General features: G+C 42.6%; 1 protein-coding gene across 1 annotated transcript in view; it reads left to right on the top strand.

Annotated features, from left to right (window-relative positions):
• Positions 1,418 to 20,436, top strand: part of TMED10 (transmembrane p24 trafficking protein 10) — a 35,251-nt gene continuing 16,232 nt past the window's right edge. The window contains exons 1-2 of the mRNA XM_001926711.5: positions 1,418 to 1,723; positions 16,645 to 16,756. Of these exons, the coding sequence (XP_001926746.1) occupies positions 1,499 to 1,723; positions 16,645 to 16,756 (337 nt within the window). The 5' untranslated portion in view covers positions 1,418 to 1,498. The remainder of the gene's footprint in view (positions 1,724 to 16,644; positions 16,757 to 20,436) is intronic.

Raw genomic sequence — 20,436 nt, 5'->3', positions numbered from 1 at the left:
AGGTATTTCATGGGTTTGCAAATCTCTTGCTGATGGTCGGCAAAGCCTCAGGACTGAGAGTAAACAGGGAATTAGATAACTGCTTGGTATTGATCCTCCCCCCACCCTCCCCAGGGAAAAAGCTAATGGCCAATGCAAATTACCAGGGTGTTCTGAATAAATTACCATCGGTATCTTAGATGAGGGATAAAATAGTCAAACTAAATGTTCCTAAGTGGACACCTCATAAAATAATTATTATATGACATTTGTCAAATTTTAAAATGCTTTACAGCTCTTTTGTTTGTTCTTGTTTTGTTTGTGGGATTTCAGTTCCAGGAAATAGTCTGAAAGGAGTTATAAACACAGAACAACTGTTTAATTTGTTAAAAGCATACAGTCCATCTTCTTGGTATTTCTGTAGATGCTCAATAAACATGAATCAAAGTAGATAATTCTAAACATAGGCTGATGAGTACTTTTTCAACTTCCTACTTTCTTCAGCTCTGAATATTTTATAGCATCCCCCTAATGGTTTGTTGACTCAATAAACATGTCAGTAGGCATGCATGGGATAGTGTCTGGCACATAGTAGGTAGTCAATAAATATTTGTTAAACAAAAGCATGCATGATTACCATGTAGGTTTCCTTACTACGGACTTGCCAATTTGATCCCTAAAGTGTTTTAAACATTTAAAACACATCAATACTTGGCTTCCCTGGACAATGCTTATCTGGTAAAACACATTAGGTCCATCTCCAACACTGGACTAAAAGCGTGTTTTATTCAATTTAAATACAGAATCCAAATTTAGTTTGAATACCACCTAGCATAGTAGGTGCTTAATGTCTGTTACATAAGATGCATATTCAGAAATCAGTTACTCCAGCCCAAATACCCCAGCTCAGGGGCATGAACTGGACGGTTCCAGCTCACATTCACCAGGCGACCTCTACTCCTTCTCTGAGGTTCTGGCTCCTGCTCGCTTAATAGCCAGATTGCAAATTTTCCTCGGCCTCTTGAGGTCTTCCTCTCGAGCGCTCAAAGTCCCAACGGTCACCACGTCACTGGGACGGCACCTACTCTGCCTGCATCTCCGCCCCCTCCGGGTGCTCTCCGGAGGTCGGAAGGCGGGCCCAGCAATTGGCATTGTGGCTGTTTCCTATTGGGGCTTAGTTGCTATGGTATCACAGACCATTAAAACTTCAGGGCACTACTTCCGGAATTTAAAGGAGAATTACTTCCAGGGCTGCCCATACTTGCTATGGCTGACTGAGCTTAACAAAAACGAAACTTTTCGGGGAAACGTCTGGGAAATCTCATTTAACCACGTTAATCTGTGAGTACGATATGTTATCATATCCCCACTTCCCTTTAAAAGACTTACTGTACATTTTTAATCTATTTGCCAGCCTCCAAAATGGCGCCGGCAGTATTGAAAGGTCAGAGGTGAGTTACGTGGGCCCTCCCGGTTCCGGCGCGATACAGGCCCACGGTGGTGAACAGTCTCCGGCACCATGTCTGGCTTGTCTGATCCACAAGCCCTGCGTGGCCCTTGCCCGCTAGCGTTGCTGCTTTTATTCCTGCTCGGCCCCAGCTCCGTCCTCACGATCTCCTTCCATCTGCCCGTTAATTCCCGCAAGTGCCTCCGCGAGGAGATCCACAAGGACCTGCTGGTGACGGGCGCGTACGAGATCACCGACCAGTCTGGGGGCGCTGGCGGCCCGCGCACCCACCTCAAGGTGCGACCGTCGGGGGCGAGGGGCGGGGAGGATACACCACAGGCGTCGGCGCGGTGGCGGAGAACCTGGGGAGTCTTGCAGATTGAGGTCTGGAGGGCGGCCTGGCCTCCCCGAGCGCTCGGGGCGAGCCGCCGAGACCGCCCCCTCATCCTCCTCGTTGGCGTTCGCTGGGCGGGGCTGGGCGCCAAAGCCGGGAACCCATTGAAGGGCCGCCAGGCCTTGGCGGATGTGGTGACAGTTGAGCTGCAGTGGCTTCGACTTTGGGTCGTTGTCGTGGCCCTATACCTGTTTTGGTCTTAAGTACCTTGAACTGTAACTTGGTTCTCCAAAGAAATCTATGGATGCCGAGTGTTTGTGGGGACCAGCATCCTAAGACACATTGATACCTGCAGGAAAATAATGGAAGCATTTAAGCGAGCTGTGAATAGTAAAAGCTGTTATTTCTTGAGCATTAGCCGTGTGTCAGGTTCTGTACTGTACATACATTTAGTTCGTACATTACCCTGTGTAGTAGGTACTATTGACCTCATTTTACACAATTGAGGCTCAGAAGTTGGAGAACAAACTGGTGATTCTTAGTTTAGGAGTTGAGTAAAGTGACGGAAAAGTGCTGCAATCTTAGACTCTCCTTGCCTTTTATTTGTAATTCCTGTGATTGATTCAAGTCCATTATTGGTCACGAAATGGTCTCAGTCTCTTGTACTTTTCTTTCCCGTACCCCAGAATCTGGACTTGGCCAAGTTTTGTGTAAATTTTAACTATACTCTTGGACAGCTATTACCAATTATGTCACTTTGGTCCCATATTGCAGTTAGAATGACCAGGCCTCCTCTTTGAAACCTTAACATGATTTGATATCTCTTAAGATTGGGTTTTGTTTTAGGTGGTTTTATTCATTTGCAGTAAGCATGTGGGGGTTTTGTTTGTTTGGCCTGCTGGGGCATGTGGAAGTTTCTGGGCCAGGGATCAAACCCTCCAGACAAAGCTGTAACAGAGCCACTGTAGTGACAACAGCTGGATCCTTAACCAGCTGTGCCACAAGGGAACCCCATATGGGGTTTTTTTTTGTTTGTTTTTAACAGTACGGGTCTTGAACTAAATAGGAAGAAACATTTTTACGTTTTAATAGAGCTTTAAGTACATAAGCTTAAAGTATTGGAGGAATTCCCATCGTGGCGCAACGGAAATGAATCTGACTAGGAACCATGAGGTTGTGGTTCGATACCTGGCCTTGCTCAGTGGGTTAAGGATCTGGAGTTGCTGTGAGCGATGGTATAGGTCGCAGATGTGGCTCGGATTTGATGTGGCTTAGGCCGGCAGCTGTGGCTCCAATTAGACCCCTAGCTTGGGAACCTCCATATGCAGCAGGTGCAGCCCTAAGAAGCTAAAAAAAAAAAAGCTTAAGGTATTGGAATGCAATAGTCATAATAGATGCAATTTCTTACTTAAACTTTGAGAGATGAAAAATTATAGGACTGTTGCATAATGACTGAGGCTTTTATTTCTGTCTAGCCAAGAAAACCATGATGGCGTGATTTTAGAGGCTTAGGTGCAACAATTTGGGGATCACGCTTCTGGCTCGATTCTATGTATGTAGTGCATAGGATCAGAGAATTTTAGCAGTGAAAGAGACTTTATTCTCATCTCTCGTGTTGCCCCCTCTGATTTGTACTTACATTTTAAAACCTTCCAGAGGCTCACTATTCCTTATCTGGTAAAGTTTAAATTTCTCAATAGGAGTTCCCGTTGTGGCGCAGTGGAAACAATCCACTAGTATCCATGAGGATGCAGGTTCGATCCTTGGCCTCACTCAGTGGGTTGGGGATCCAGGATTGCTGTGAGCTGTGGTGTAGGTTGCAGACGTGGCTCAGATCCATTGTTGTGGCTGTGGCATAGGCCAGCAGCATATGTTATTTGATCCCTAGCCTGAGAACCTCCATATGCCACAGATGTGGCCCTAAATAAAAAGCAAAAAAAAAAAAATAAATAGATTTCCCGGTATACTCTGTAGTGCTCATTATCTGTTCCTGAAACTGTAACTGCTTTGCCGCTCCCCGCTTTGCATTTTACATATGCGCCATCCTGAACAGTACCCTAAACTCAACATATTTTCATCTTAAATTGTAATTACTTGTATCTTGTCTTCCTTATTAGACCATTAGTATCCTGAGGGCAAGAATTTTATTCATGTTCATATTTTTCAGAATGTCAAACATACCACCTTGCTTCCAGGAAGCTCTTAATACAGGGAGCACATAGTGTAGCATGGTCTTATGGGTGTTACGTCTGTATCCGAGGCTGCTGAAGGACTTAAGCAGCAGAAGTCTGTGCACCTGCATTGCAGGCATTTTGCCATCAGTTATGTCTGCTCTTTTCTTCTGCTACCAACCAGCTTAATTGGACTACTCCTGGGGCCTTAACTCAAATGCTAAGTCGGTAACATAAATGAATGATTTGGGCCAGCTATAAGAAAAACAGCAGGAGTGGGAGTTCTCTTCTTGGCTCAGCGGTTAACAAACCTGACTAGTATCCATGAGGACTCAGGTTCAGTCCCTGGCCTTGCTCAGTGAGTTATGGATCTGGCATTGCCGTGAGCTGTGGTGTAGGTTGGCAGCTCTAGCTCAGATTTGACCCCTAGCCTGGGAACTTGGCATATGCCGTGCATACAGCTCTAAAAAGAAGAGAGAGAGAGAGAAAGACAGACAGACAGCAGTGATGATAAATGGGGGATAATTGGAAGTTGTGAAAACTCAATTTGAAGTAGTTAGTACTCATCTCTTTATGTGGGCCTTGTTGCCATATCTGATTTTTCAAAAAACCAGAAATCCTGTTTTTTGTTTGTTTGTTTTTGTCTTTTCAGGGCCACACCGCAGCATATGGAAGTTCCCAGGCTAGGGGTTGAATCAGAGCTGCAGCTGCTGGCCTACACCACAGCCACAGCAACATCAGATCTGAGCCATGTCTGGGACCTACAGCACAGCTCACAGCAACACTGAATCCTTAACCCACTGAGAGAGGCCAGGGATCGAACTTGGGTCCTCACCAATACTAGTCAGATTTGTTTCTACTGAGCCACACTGGGAACTCCCAGAAATCCTGATTTTGATGTGAAAGCTCCTGGTTTTTAGAATCTTGCCACACTTATTTCATCTTAACTGCCTCTTTCTTCTCATTTGGTTTTAAAGTAAATCCTAGATGTCATGGTATTTCAGTCCTGCATACTTCAGCCTGACTTTCTTTTAAAAATGTGAATTTAATCACAGTGTTCTGTGGCTATAATCATACCTCGAAAAATTAGCAGTAATTCCTTAATGTCATCTAATGATACCCACTTCATATTCAGATTTCTCCACTTGTCTCAAAAATATCTATTTAAAATTAAGTTGCATCTCTCAAGTCTCTTTATAATCTAGAGCAGTCCATTCTTTCCCTCCTCCCCCTTTTTTATATGCCTCCAATTGTATTGTTGGTCGGTAGTCCTTAAAGAATGTCCTATATTTTATGGAGTTCCTGTTTCGGCTCAGCGGTAATGAATCTGACTGGTATCCATGTGGATGCCGGTTCAGTCCCTGGCCTTGCTCAGTGGGTGGGGGATCCAGTGTTGCCACGAGCTGTGGTGTAGGTCACAGACGAGGCTCAGATTCTGGGTTGCTGTGGTTGCGTTGTAGGCTGGCAACTGCTGCTCTGGTTGGACCCCTAGCCTGGGAACTTCCATATGCCATAGGTGCAGGCCTGAAAAAAGAAAAAAGACTGCTGCACAGAATTGAAGCAGGGCATATCAATTAATCATCCATAGTGAATATAGATGTTTCCTCATTACTTTAGGCCTATAATAAAAGCCTGTTGTAGGGACTCAGAATCTGTGAAAAACCACATTTTTATAAAGACTAGATGATACCATAATAGTTTAATGGACTCCAGTACCATTTATTATTTAGAATGCTTGTTAATAGTGAAAATTGGAGGATGAATTAATTTTGGGGGATGAGATATTGCTAAGGATGATTTAGCTTTTGGAAATATTACAGAAAGAAAAAAAGCAGTTGTGAGGAGATGCCATTATCATCCCCAGAAAGAAAAGAAAAGTCTGATGGTAATGAAATCATCTAATTGGTTTAACTTTTTTTTCATTGTCATTTTGCAAGAGTGCTATTGCTAATTAATAATTCATTTTGCTAAATGGGATTATTTGTTATTTGGATATTACACTCAGTTATGGTCCCTGTGTTTCCCAGCTAGCTTACAGATGAGAAAGCCAAACAGATCATTTGAAGAGTTCAGCCTTGAGTCATAGGCCTATCACGTGTTAAGCCTCAAAATCATCAAGAAATATTTTGGCAGTTGGGAAACCATTGGCTTATATTTTTTTTCCCCACTAAAAGCTATATTAAAAGATTGTGTGTGTGTGTGTACACATGCGTGCACACTATAGTTTCGATCAATTTTGTTTGGAGCTCTTATACTTAGCTCATGATTGCTGTTGGTGTATTGAGGGCTGATCTTTTTCTATTAAGAAAAATATCCCATTTTCAAATTTACATTTGATGTGGACTCTTGTCCAGTGGGTTAGAAACAGGTCAGTAAATAGGTGGTTTAACACATCTAATGTACTGATGATTTAATAATATACTAATGGTTGGATACATGGAAATTTAATAATACTAACATCTGGTTTATTTTTGTATTGTATACAAATTTCTAGCTTTAAATTAAAACCTGACCATATGTTTCCTTCTCCAGAAAAGTTAAACAGTATGTTACTTTATTTAAATCTCTCTTGTTCAGCAGTTGTCCACAGCCTTCTCTATTTTCAGCTGATCTAGAGAACAGGGCTGCTTAGAATTTGAAATTGTTATACCATATTTTTATGATGACTTCTGAAGACTGAGTCTAGTTTCTAGGAAAAGGGGACAGATTTATGAAGGTAGTCTAGTGGGGTACAGTGACTTCTGTGCTGTTTCCTGTGTGATTTGCTGACTGGTGGTTGATTGTGAGCCCTGGCCCCCATGTACATATGCAGCCTGGCTGCCTGGACAGTAGAGCCCTCTGTGTAATCAGCCAGCTGGCCACAGACCAGAATTTGGGCTCCCAAACAAGCCTACGACTTGAGGGAGGTTGATGTCATCTGCTTTATCCTGTGCCCCCAACCTCATTGTTCAACACAACGTGTGGGAAATCAAGGGACTAGTTGTTAAGAAAGAACAAGGCTTTGTTTGTGTCTAAAAGGGTCACGCTGGAGGTTTTTTACCGTAAATAACTTTGGAACAGTATGAAAAAAAACATTTGATCTGGCTTCACCCCCGCAGTAGTATTGTTAGAGCAGCAACTGGTCTTTCCTTCTCATTCCCCTCCCTTCCTCCCTCTCTTTCTCCAGCTTTCTCCTCCTCACCTCCCCCCCCCGCCGAAATTCCCTCACTCTTGCCCCCCAGTCAAGTGTGACGCATTGGCTTTGTCGAGTTAATGTAGTAAATGCTGATAGAAGCAGGAAGAGAGCATCTATCCATTATCATACCAGTGCCTGGAAATTTTCCATGTCTGGTTTTCAACATTTCTACAAGCCTCCTTAATCAGGACTTCTGTGCTATGCTATGCCATTGCTGAATTATGTTGGAAATTTGAAAGAATTTAGTGTTGCTAATTGCTGCTTAGGGCTTTTCTGAGTTTGACTTCGTTCTGGGTGAAATCTAGATATAATTCCCTGATTCCAGGGGTGCCATTGGTAGACTCAGTACTTGGCTCTTGTTTGAAAGATCAGGGTAAATTTGTTTTATGGCGATTAAATGTAGCTTCTAGGCTATCAGAGTTGTCCATGTTCTTCATGTCTGAGGACAGTGGGGGCTTGTGGTAGCCTTTTGAAAGTATTTCCAGGAGTTCCCGTCATGGCTCAGAGAAACGAATCTGACTAGTATCTATGAGAACACCGGTTCCATCCCTGGCCTCACTCGGTGGGTTAAGGATCCAATGTGGCCATGAACTGTGGTGTAGGTCACAGACGAGGCTTGGATCTGGCGTTACTGTGGCTGTGGTGTTGGCCGGCAGGTGTAGCTCCAATTCGACCTCTAGCCCGGGAACCTCCATATGCCATGGATGTGACCCTAAAAGATAAAAAGCAAAAAAAAAAAAAAGGAATTTCCAATACTATTATTCTAGTCTAAAACTACAGCATCTTCAGTGATTTGGAGTTCTTTTTTTTTTTAGTCTTAGAGTAGTAGACCTCACAGCTTAAGATTCATTGTGAACTCTTACCTAAGAAGTGTAGATACCTGCAACCATGATCATTCTATGTGCACCCACAGTCTTCTTTTTTCTTTTCCCACCTCCCACACCTAATGTTGTTGGGTCTTTCATGTAGTTTATTACTTATGAAGTAAAACCCATGCAGGACATGCTAAAGTCACCTCGTATTTCTTACTACCCCCTGTTAGCAGTTAAAACAATTCATTGGATGCCTGCTTTGTGAGGCATTCTGTATCCCTCTGTTTCTGAATCCTACGGCTGCTTCCTTGAGGCTTATCTGTCTTTTCCTTTTGCATGCAGGAATCATTTAGGCCCTTGTCATCCGTGGGTTTAGTTAGCGTAGACTGCTTTATCTAGTTTGCCATCCTTTAGCGCTTTTAGATTGGAGGTATGCTTAGTGACTAAATGTTCCGGAGTTCTGAGTTACCACTAACAAGCAGTTATGACAACAGCAATGCTAGCAGTAACAACAGCAGTGATCGTAACACTTACTGAGGGCTTGCCAGATGCCAAACCCTGTTCCAGGCGCTTTGCTTATGTTAAATTCAATCCTCGAATCAACCTCATGAAGTACATACTCTGGTCCTTACTTTACATATGGGGCACAGAGAGGTTAAGGAACATTACCAGGGCTTTCCAGCTAGAGGTCTGACTCTAGAGCCTTCAGTCTCACGAGTATGCTGTACTGTCTCTCACATGGAGAAAATGATAGGTGTTTCTGTTGGGTTATTTTTATTCAGTGTATAGAGCTTCTGCGACAGACTTGCTCTGTCTTAATTCCTGAGTTAGTCATTCAGGAACTACATAGTTGATGGTTGTCCTTAAAATAATATGTGCACATTGTATACTCAGTGTTATACCACAGACTGATCATAAACCTGAGGAGGATGGAGTGCAGGTAGGAGCCTATTTGAAGGAAATTACTTCTTCAGAGTTTCACCAACTGCACCAAAGCCCCAGGCTGATTGACCACTGCTGCTGTGGTGGCACACCTGGAAAGATGTGGATTTGGCTCTCGGTTTTTATCACATTGCACTGGTGGGGTATGGAGCTGATACAGCAAGTAAAAGCACTGTGAGACCTGTGCCTGTAGAAAGACACAGACGTGCCACCTCCCTCGTGGGTAATCTCTCCTTTTATAGGCCTAGCTATAGACTTGTCCAAATTAACTATTTGTATTTACAACATGGAAAGTGTGTAAAAATGCTTATTTGCTTGCTTGGCTTTGATGACTGTACATTTCTTGAGGATCTGGAGGGTTGTGTGTACGTTTGACTTTATCCATCTGCATAGTGTTTTTTAAATAAAGTTTTTATTTTAGAACAGTTTTAGATATACAGAAAAGTAGTAAAGATAGTACAGTTCCCATATAGCCCACATCATTCCCCTGTTGTTAACATCTTACATCTCTGTGGCACATTCGTCACCATGAGTGAACCAGTGTGACACTTTCCCTATTTTTGAGAACCGTTTGAGTTTTGAGGAGAACTGGTCAAGTATTTTGTAGGCTGCCTTTCTGTTGGGATTTGTCTGATGTTTTCCATGATCCGATGGGGATTATGGGTTTTGGCAAAAAAGACTACAGAGGTAAAGTGTTGTTTCCTTTTTTTTTTTTTTTTTTTTTATCTTTTTGCCTTGTCTACGGCCGCACCCGCAGCGTCTGGAGGTTCCCAGGCTAGGGGTCTAATTGGAGCTGTAGCCACCAGCCCACACCACAGCCACGGCAACATGGGATCCGAGCCAAGTCTGTGACCTACACCACAGCTCACGGCAATGCCAGATCCTTAACCCACTGAGCAAGGCCAGGGATTGAACCTGCACACTCATGGTTCCTAGTTGGATTCGTTAACCACTGCATCGCGACAGGAACTCCAAGTGTCATTTTCATCATACCATGCCAAAGGAGCATACTGACAGCATGAATTAGCACTTGCATTGACCTTGGTCATCGGGCTGAGGTAGTGTTTATCAGGTTTCTTCACTGTAAAGTACTTTTTTCCCTCTTTCTATGTTGAGTACTTTGGAAGGAAATCACTCTGTACAGCCCACATTTAAGGCGTGGGGAGTTAATTCTTGACCTCCTTGAGGCTGCTACTTCTGCATAAATTACTTGAGAGCCTTCTGCATAAGAGATTTGTCTCTTTGCCCCCGTTTGTTTAATTATTTATACCGGTATGGACTTGTGGGTATTTATTTTATACTTTGGATTATAATCCAGTACTACTTTAATTCATTGTTCAAATTGTTTCAGCTTTGCCTCTTTGGAGCTCTTTCACTTGGCTCCTGTGTCCCTTTGACATAACCCATTCTTATTTTTTGTCTTGTTTTGTTTTTCAGCACTACTGTCTCATACTACAAGGTGCTCCAGGCTCATCTTGTATATTTCTTGCCCCAGTCCTAGGATCAGCCCTTTCTCCAAGGAGCCCTGGTTCCTTTTATTGGAGAGTGGTATTAGAAACCAGGATCTGGGTGGATATTATTGTTGTTGTTGTTATTATTATTTTCATTTTATGGCCACACCTGTGGCATATGGAAGTTCTCAGTCCAGGAACTGAATCTGAGCCCCAGCTGCAAACCCTTTAACCCACTATGCTGTGAGCAAACCTGCACCTCTGCAGCAACCTGAGCCTTTGCATTCAGATTCTTGACGCCACAGCAGCAACTCCCTGATGGTATTATTTTTAAAACATCTTTTCCTGATGCTTTTTTTTCCAAACATACTCGTGGTGGTAGCAAGTGGAAGTAGTCTCAGCCTTCTTGCAACTTTAGAGGAAGGCTAGGAATTCCCTGAGCAGCTAGAGGAGGCAGGATGGGGAGAGAAGTAGTGGTGCTAAAGGGCAAAGGCCTGGGACACGGGAGCTCTCATCCACTTCCTTCAGTTCCTGCTTCTGCAGTGGGTCACTAAAAGCATTCATTTGAACTGTATTTGTATCTTTAGCAAGGCCATGGTTGCTAGTGGAGAGACTGCTATTGGTCACCATTCTTTCACAAGGACCTTCCTGATAAATGGTTCTTCTTGTTTAGTTCCAGGAAAACTATCTCCGAAGATAAATTTGCAAGCTTTCATCAGAAAACAAATGATGTGTAACCCAACTTGTTTCTTAATCTTGGCTTCCAGAAAACTGAGAGCCAAATTTGTTGTGCAGATATCATTTGCTCAGTTCAAGTGTTTGCTAGTGCCTGGTTGTTTCTTCCTCCAGGTGAACTCTCTTCTTTAATTCCTAATTGCTGTTTACCTAGTATTTGGGCCTAAGCTACTTAAAAGATCCTTTTGAAGTAGAGGGGGTATTGAATGTTTGGTAAAGGAAGAGGGGCAGGCTTCAGGAGCAGAAGCTGCTTGAGATCATGTTTTTCGGGTGTTCCCGTCGTGGCACAGGGGAAATGAATCCGGCTAGGAGCCATGAGGTTGCGGGTTCCATCCTTGCCTCGCTCAGTGGGTTAAGGATCCGGCATTGCTGTGGGCTGTGGTGTAGGTTGCAGACGCGGCTCGGAAATGGTGTTGCTATGGCCATGGTGTAGGCTGGCAGCAGCAGCTCCAATTGGACCCCTAGCCTGGGAACCTCCATATGCCCCCGGTGCAATCCTAAAAAGACAAAAGACCAAAAAAAAAAAAAAAGATCATGTTTTTTGGATGCTGCCTAGAATAGTCCAAGAAAATCCAATTCTAAATGTCTCTTTTTCCCAGCGGACCTGTAATCTCACTTATCTGACAGTTTCAGTGCAAGTATTCACATATTCTTGACATCAGCTACTGTGCATATACAATTAACACTTTACTACTTTATAAGTTGTGAACTTTGCTTTTCTTCAGAAGGTGTTATCTAGAAACAAATCTTTATTACTTCCCATTCCTTGATGTCATATGGGCAGATTTTATGGCTTAATATTACCTTTGTTTAATTAAGAACTTTACAGTAAATTTTATAAGTGTTTTTTATTGGGCTTTTTTTATGTTTTGTTTTGCTTTGCTTTTTAGGGCCACATCTGCTGCATATGGAGGTTCCCAGGCTAGGGGTCTAATTGGAGCTACAGCTGCTGGCCTACAGCACAGCCACACCAATGCTAGATTCCAGCCGCGTCTTCGACCTACACCACAGCTCACAGCAACGCTGGATCTTTAACCCACTGAGCGAGGCCAGGGATCGAACCCACAGCCTCATGGTTCCTAGTCGGATTTGTTTCTGCTGAGCCACTGTGGGAACTCCTTGTTTTTTATGGTTAAAAGGGAAGGCAGGAATCCTTTGAGGGCTTGCTGTTAGAGTAGATAAAAGTGGCAGTTATTTATCATATTACCAAGGTAGTTCTCAGTAGAATTTAAGAGGAAAAAAGAAAATCTCAATTTTTGAGAAACCAGGTGTTTTTTTTTTTGTTTTTTTTTTTTTCCTGCTTTTTTAGGGCCTCACCCACAGCGTATAGAAGTTCCCAGGCTAGGGGGGTTGAATCGGAGCTGCATCTGCCAGCCTACACTACAGCCACAGCAACTCAGGGACCGAGCCGTGTCTGCATCGTACACCTCAGTTTACGGCCCAGGCCAGATCCTCAATCCACTGATCGAGGCAAGGGATTGAATCCAGGTCCCCATAGTTACTAGTTGGGTTCATTACCACTGAGCCATAACGGGAACTCCACCAGATAACCTTTTAAGGTGATCTATAATCAGAGCATTTTAATTAAAGAAATTTAAAACCATCATTTCAGCCTGTTAGACTTTGCCAGTTCTGGCTAATCACTGAGATTGGCCTAGTTTTCTGTTCCCTAAATTTAGCTACCTGCTGATTTATGTAATTATGCTGGGCATGTGATTTTTTTGTTGTTCTTCTTCTTAAGATCAATGGCTTGGCTCCTAAATAGCTGCAAAGTAATGAACTACATGGGAAATGTACTGATTTTCAGAAAAACTCTAGGATCTGTTAGAATGCTCAACAGTCTCTAAGAGCATAACATCAAGGTTAAGTTGTCAAGTGGTCTGCCTAAATTTCCACATATCTGGATATATGCTCTTATATAGCTGTGTCAACTGAATATCATAAGGAGTATAGAAATAACATCTCCACGTTTCCCTCTACTGAGGGAATTGTGATATTATCACAATTTCTAGGAGGTAGATTTCATGCTAATAAAAGGCACAGACAGTGAGAGATTCTTTGCCTTCAGCCTCTTGTAAAGCATTTGAATGGTTAATAACATTCTCAGATGTCATAGAATCAACAACACAGGTATTCTGCCATAGTTGTAGTTCCTCAGTATAATGTGGAAAACAATTTAAACAAATTTTATACCACTCAATACCAATTGGGGGGGGGGGTTGTATCTGAGTCTTTCAGAAGAACATGGCAGATTTCTTAATTCATTTTGCAAAGTACTCAATGAAGGATTTTTGCCAGTGCCTTAATAAGTCTTTTCTGACCTGTTTCTAGGCTCCTTTATCATCTAAAGAGACTCCTGCCCTTAAATAAATAATTTTTTTTTTTTAAACTCTTGAGATCTTAAGAGAATACAAAGAGATCATAAGCAATTCTTCTAGGAAACAAGTTGGTTAGGCAAATGTGTGCCAAATCTTGTAAGCCTGAATAAGTTTGGTTGTTTGTCATAGGCCAGTGACCTGGCCTCTTTCCTTCCTTGACCTTGGGCATGATGACATCTGGGATGACTGTTCCATGCTGTACCCTTGGTGCTTATTTCCTGATATCCTCTGCTGCTTTCATTTAATCCTTTCCTTCTCCCTTAAGAATTAAACTAATACAATGAGCAAATCTGGAAGCTTATTTTTATCCACCTATGCCTTGGAGAAATTCTACATCTTTACAACTTTATTCATAGGAGCCAAATCCAAATTAGAGTTTTTAGATAAGCTTAGAATATGAAAATTTGTTATTCCTGATGTTTGACTTCCTGTTTGCTCTTAAGAATTATCATTGTCTTTGGGGGGCTAGGGAATGGGGAAGTGTGAGTATCTGATGGTGAGCAGGTTCTGAAGAAAGAATGGCACTACCCTGGTGACTACACAGTACTTTGGGATTTAATGATTAGTTCCCAGACATTTTTGCCCTATAATAAAGTTCTCAAGTAGTCCTTTGTTTTGCTTTTTCTTTTAGTTGGTAATTCAGGAAAAATATCCCATAAAAAGAGGCCTTTAGGAGTCTTCAGGGCTAAGCGTTCCCGTGCAAATTGTTTTATTTATTGCTAACTTCAAGACCTCTACCTTGTGGCTGCCTGCTAATCCCTCTAAGGTAGAGAACGCAGACTGAACACTGCTCTGTCCCCACTCAGGAGGACTCTCAGGCTGTCTGACTTGCATTGACCCAAAGAATCCATCAGATTCTGTTAGTCTTTCTTGGCTTCTGTGCATTCCATTTCTTTCAGCCATTCTTTTTGTGGGGAGGCAAGATGGAATGTGGAAAGAACATGGGTTTTAGACCCTATCTTCAAATCCACACACACAGTTTTTAACTCTGTGGTAATGGATGGATTACTACATTTTTGCATCAATAAAATGGGGATAATAAGACTGGCTTCTCCAGGATTGTTGTGAGGATTAAAGACTGCGTAGGTAAAGTTTATAAAATAATTCTTTAATCCCTTTTTAAAAGAATCTTTCCTTTTTTTATGGCTGCACCTGTAGCATATGAAAGTTCCTGGGCCAGGGATTGAATCCAAGCTGCAGCTGCAACATAACACCGTGGCTGTGGCAATGCTGGATCCTTTAACCTACTGTGCCACAGCAGGAACTCCCCTTACTCCCTTTATTCTTCCAAACCACTCAGGTGCAAAACCCCAGACCTAAATCACTTACTACTTTTCTTTGCTCCTATATCTTGGCTGCTAGGTGTGACCACTAGAAGTCCATGGTCCCTGATCTCAGGTGAGACCTCAGTGCTCTCCAGCAGTTCTTCTATATGATTTTAGTCTTTCTTCCTGTCTTGTGCAGAGGTCAGATATTGGTGGCCCAGAAGAAGTTGTTCTGTAGACATTTTTTTTTTTTTTTTTTTTTTTTGTCTTTTTAGGGCCGCACCTTCGGCATACGGAGGTTACCAGGCTAGGGGTCAAATCAGAACTGTAGCTACTGGCCTACACCACAGCCACAGCAGCACCAGATCCGAGCCGTGTCTTCAGCCTACACCACAGCTCACGGCAACTCCAGATCCTTTACCCACTGAGCGAGGCCAGGGATCAAACCTTCATCCTTGTGGATACTAAGTCAGATTCGTTCCCTCTGAGCCACAGCAGGAGCTCCTAGACATCTTTTGTTTGGCCTTGAGATAGTTTTTCAAATGTTGGGATTGGTTGCAAGGATTTTAAAACTAGAAGATTTCAAATAAAAGTTAAAACTTTTAGGTTCTTTTAGGAAATTGGATGATCTAAAAACCTGACATGCCATGGTAGGTAGTAATTGGTTTCTCCCTTGAGACACTCCTATCTTCCCTGTTTCACCGCATTGTTCTCCACACCCTGTGGACTTGTACTGGCCCATTAGACTTGGTTATGCTGCTTACTCGATCCTTGTGGGCATTCACTTTTTGGTCTTTTCTTGTGGGCTTTCCCATTTTAAAATCCCTCAAATCTGACCCCTTCTGTTCATATCCAAAGCCTTCATCATGTCTAACCTGGAGTATTGGAATAGTGTCCTAGCCCATCTTATCTCTAGTTTGTCCCTCTTAATTAAGTCTATCATCACAGTGTTATCAGATGCATCTTTCCAAACTGCAAATTGAATCACATCACCTCATTTCAAATTCTTCGTCGCCTTCCCACTTTGTACAAAATAAACTCCTTAGCATGATGTCGTGGTTCTACATGATCCAGTCACTTAACCGCTCTGTGCCTTAGTTTCCTCCTGTGGAACATGGGAGGAATAATACTTCTTACCTATAGGGTTAAAGTGAAGATTAAATTAAAAATTGCATGTAGGAGTTCCTGTCGTGGTGCAGCAGAAACGAATCTGACTAGGAACCGTCAGGTTGCAGGTTCAATCCCTGACCTCGCTCAGTGGGTTAAGGATCCAGCACTGCCATGAGCTGTGGTGTAGGTTGCAGACATGGCTCAGATCTAGTGTTGCTGTGGCTCTGGCGTAGGCTGGCAGCAACAGCCCTGATTAGACCCCTAACCTGGGAACCTCCGTAAGCTGCGGGTGTGGCCTTAAAAGGACAAAAGACCAAAAAAAAAAAAAATGCATGTAAAGCACTTGGCATAGCACTCAACAGTTAGCGCTTAATAAATGTTAGCTATTAGTGTTATGATAGTACCCTCTTTTTTTGTTTGTTTGCTTTGTGTTTTTCTGGACCCAGCCTTCACATTTGCTTTCTTCTTTACCGCTATTCTTTACCCCTATTCGTCCCTTGATTGCAGCTCATCCTTCAGGACTTGGCTTTTGAGTCTCCTCCTTCACGATACACTCTGTGACCCTCCATAATCTGGTGACACCTGAGCATGCCTTTAGCAGTGCACTCTCTACACTGCAGCAAAGTTGTCCCATTTCTTATTCTTCTCCTCATTTATGCTCTTAAGCCCTTTGAAGGAACCATCTTACACTTCCTTGTTTCCCTAGTGACCGGTGCAGATCCAGGGACCTTAAATGCTTGACAAAATAATGAACGATCAATGTCGTTCGTGGCAGGAGATCCTGGCTTACTATTACTGCTATTTATTATTGCTGCCTATTCTTACTTAACTTTTTTAAATTTTAGATAACAGATTCTGCTGGCCATATTCTGTACTCCAAGGAGGATGCAACCAAGGGGAAGTTTGCCTTTACCACTGAAGATTATGACATGTTTGAAGTGTGTTTTGAGAGCAAGGGTAAGTAAATCAGAGTGTTCTCCCTGAATTAAGCATCATCTTCTAAGCAGGTTAGAGCATGAACTTTCTCTCCTGCACTGGATGGAAAGTGGAAGTGAAAACTCCATTTGCTGGGGTGCACACACTTGTCAGTGAAAGTTGGCTCGTCAGTAGAGTTCTTCATGTGCAGGAGCAGGCGTCTTTTGCGTGCTATGTTATACTTGGCCTGAATGGTAGAGTTAATTTGGTATAGATGCTAAAAATAGCGCATTTATATGCTAGTGACATGTTTTCTTGGAGATTAGAAGTAGGGTCTCCCTGACAAATAACATACAGCAAGGTATTTGGGGGTTTTTTTGTTTGTTTTGGGGTTTTTTTTTGTAAAGCAAGCACAGTTGATTGGAAGCACAGTGTATGCAAAAAGAACAAAAAAGTAGTGGCAGAAGTCAAAGTCACACACTCAGAGAAGAGTGTAGATATCCTCACCAGTGAGGAGCGCCCAGAGACAGTTTTGGTCTCCAAGGCATTTGCTATTTCCTAGTCCTAATATCTTGCTGTGGCATCTTCTGTGCATCTCAAGGCCAAGAGCCCGTAGTAATTTTTAGGCTGATTACCTGATGGCTTCTGGCTCAGTGGTAGGTACCTTTCCACTCCTTATTCTTCAGCTTCAAGGACACGAGATTCTAATCCATGCATTTATACCTGTTATATTTAGTTGGGATGGTTTGGGGCTACAGGACACAAAAACATAACTCAAACTTGCTAAAGAGGATGAAGAGAAAGTGTGATTCTGAACCAGGAAGTTTACAGTTTAGGGCTGACTTCAGGTACAGCTGGATCTTAGGGTTTTTAGCAATATCATTGGAACCTTACCTCGTTTTTAGAGATGCCCCACCCTCTTTTTTTGCCTCCATCTGATTTTATTCTTAGGCTTTCTCTGTATGGTAGGTAGCAAAAGGAATCCTGGCAGTTTTACATTTATAGAATATTCAGAACATAGCAATCCTAGAAGAGCAAGCACTTTTGCTGATGACACCAGTAGATTCCCAGGAATAACAGGTGAACTAGCTGCTTTTGACAGTTAACCAAGAATTGACCCCATGGAGTTCCCATCATGGCTCAGCAGTAACAAACCCGACTAGTATCCATGAAGATGCAGGTTCAATCCGTGGCCTCACTTGGTGGGTTAAGGATCCGGCGTTGCCCTGAGCTGTGGTGTAAGTCGCAGACGTGGCTCAGATCTGGCGTTGCTGTGGCTGTGGTGTAGGCCAGCAGCCATGGCTCTGATTCGACCCCTAGCTGGGGAACTTCCATATGCCACAAATGTGACCTTTAAAAAAACAAGAATTGACCCCATGATCTAAAATGAGTCAATTTAGCCTAAAAGCTAAAGGAGGTCTCATGAAGTAAATGGAATAACAGATTAAAAATAGAAAATTAAGGGCTTTAATAGTGATTTCATGACCGATACTTTTCTGCCTCCCTCACTCCTGCCAGTACCTGGATATCTCAGCGGTATTCTAGACATTTCCATATAGTTGTGCGTTCTTACTTCAGAACTCAGGCATCTAAGACTGTATCCATGATCTTCTCTTTCAAATTAGTTCCCTTCACTCATCAGTATTACCACCACCTCCCCAATTACTCGGGCTAATGTTTTTGAAATTACTGGTGTTTGTCTTTTCCAGCCTCTCATTAAGTTATGCTGGTACTTCTTTCAAAATACCTCCTGTATCTGTCACCACACAAATCTGAATTCTAATCTTAAATCATGGATGGTGTCATTAAGCTTCTGATATCCCTGCTTTTAATATGTTCAAATATTGCTATCACGTTTATCTCCTAAAACACATCTTTTATCATGTCTGTCGTTTTTCAGCTTTCCCTTCCTATCCTATCCCTCCCCTTTTTCAGCTATACCCACAGCATATGGAAGTTCCTGGGCCAGGGATCAAACCTGAGCTGCAGCTATGGCCTACGACCCAGCCATGGCAATGCCGTATCCTTAACGCACTGCCCCACCTTCCTTGGGGTAGAAATATTCCTGTTCGATAGAATGAATCCCAGAATCACAGAATTTTCTAACTGGAAGGGACTTTAGGCATCATGCATTTAGTAGTCTTTATACTCTTGCTCCATCCAACCATATCTTCCACTGCTCATCAGGCCCCAGCCATTCTGCCCCATCCTCTAAACATGTCGCATTTATTCATTTGCTAAAACAAAACGCTCTCTTCCCATATATGTATATTCCCATATCCATACATTTCTCAACCATTCTAGTCTGCTCAATATCTCCATCAGTTGATTCATCTAGCACTGTTCTTGGTGTTGAGGATATTATAGCAGTGAATAAAACAGAAGTCTGTGCTCTCAATGGAGCTTACATTTTCATTGGAGCAAACAGACAGTAGACAAGTATAAGTCCAGTGGTAATGAGGGCTTTGGAGAAAAAGCAAATGCCTCAAGATGCTGAGCGTGTCTCAGAAACAGCAAGGAGGTCAGTGTGGTTTCCTCTGAATAGTGCATCACTTACTGATTGGCATATATACGTGTGTGTGTGTGTGTATCACAGCCATGGCAGTGACGATGCTAGATACTTAACCTGCCGAGCCATGAGTATCTTTTGTGCTGGTACTATCCATGTAATTGCTCAGGAACTGGTATTAAAATGTGTGTATAAGGAGTTCCCGTCGTGGCTCAGCTGTGACAAACTCAACTGGTATCCATGAGGATGTGGGTTTGATCCCTGGCCTCGCTCAGTGCGGTTAAAGATCTGGCATTGCCATGAGCTGGTGTAGGTCGAGGATGCAGTCTGGGTCTGGCGTGCTATCGCTATAGTGTAGGACAGCAGCTACAGGTCCAATTCGACTCCTAGCCTGGGAGCTTCTATGCGTCACAGGTGTGGCCCTGAAAAGCAAAAAAAAAAAAAAAAAAGTGTGTATATATTTGTATGTATGTGTATACACATGTATAAATGTTTGTATACACACACAGAAATAGTCAGCACTCAATTTTTAGTTTGTATTCTCTCTTTATTCTGATAAGAAGACCTTATACCTTGTAGTCTTTGGAGGACCTTTTAAAACATTGCCAGGCAAATGCGGAGAGAAATTACTAAAACATCTTTTTACAAAGGAAACCCTTGAGGGCCACGATACCAACCAATGGGATGGGCTGTCTCTTCTGTGCAAGAGACTATATGGTCTGGACTCAGGTGGTCTGTGGTTTTGTGGTTTCACTCGTGTTTGAATAATGCTGAAGCTGTGCTGTGGTGAACAGACAGTGGGAAGAATCTGTTTGGACCAGGTGGAGCTGTGAGCTGCTTGGATTTCACAGTTTTTTAAATGAGGAAGGAGAATCAAAATTTTTGTATTGAATCTCTTATGGGCGATGTTATGATCAGCACTGCACATTGGATTTGGGAGAAGAGAACTCTCTGGGTGTAGTTTTTTGTTTTCTTTGGGAAACATTGGTTCAGTGCTCAGAAGCTATCTGTGACTTGTCTTAATTTCTTGATCCTACTGTTCTTTCTTATTTTATTGCTCTCAAATTTATCTTTCTAGTCTATCCAGAAGAATTTCTTTCTTTTTTTTTTTTTTTTTTTTGGTCTTTTTTTGTCTTTTTAGGTCCACACCCATGGCATATGGAAGTTCCCAGGCTAGGAGTCTAATTGGAGCTGTAGCCGCCAGCCCATACCA

Source organism: Sus scrofa, chromosome 7, assembly GCF_000003025.6.
Source record: "Sus scrofa isolate TJ Tabasco breed Duroc chromosome 7, Sscrofa11.1, whole genome shotgun sequence".
In the NCBI taxonomy this organism is placed as follows: Eukaryota; Metazoa; Chordata; class Mammalia; order Artiodactyla; family Suidae; genus Sus; species Sus scrofa.
Note: the sequence above shows the minus strand (reverse complement) of the source record. Positions and strands in the feature narration are given on the sequence as shown.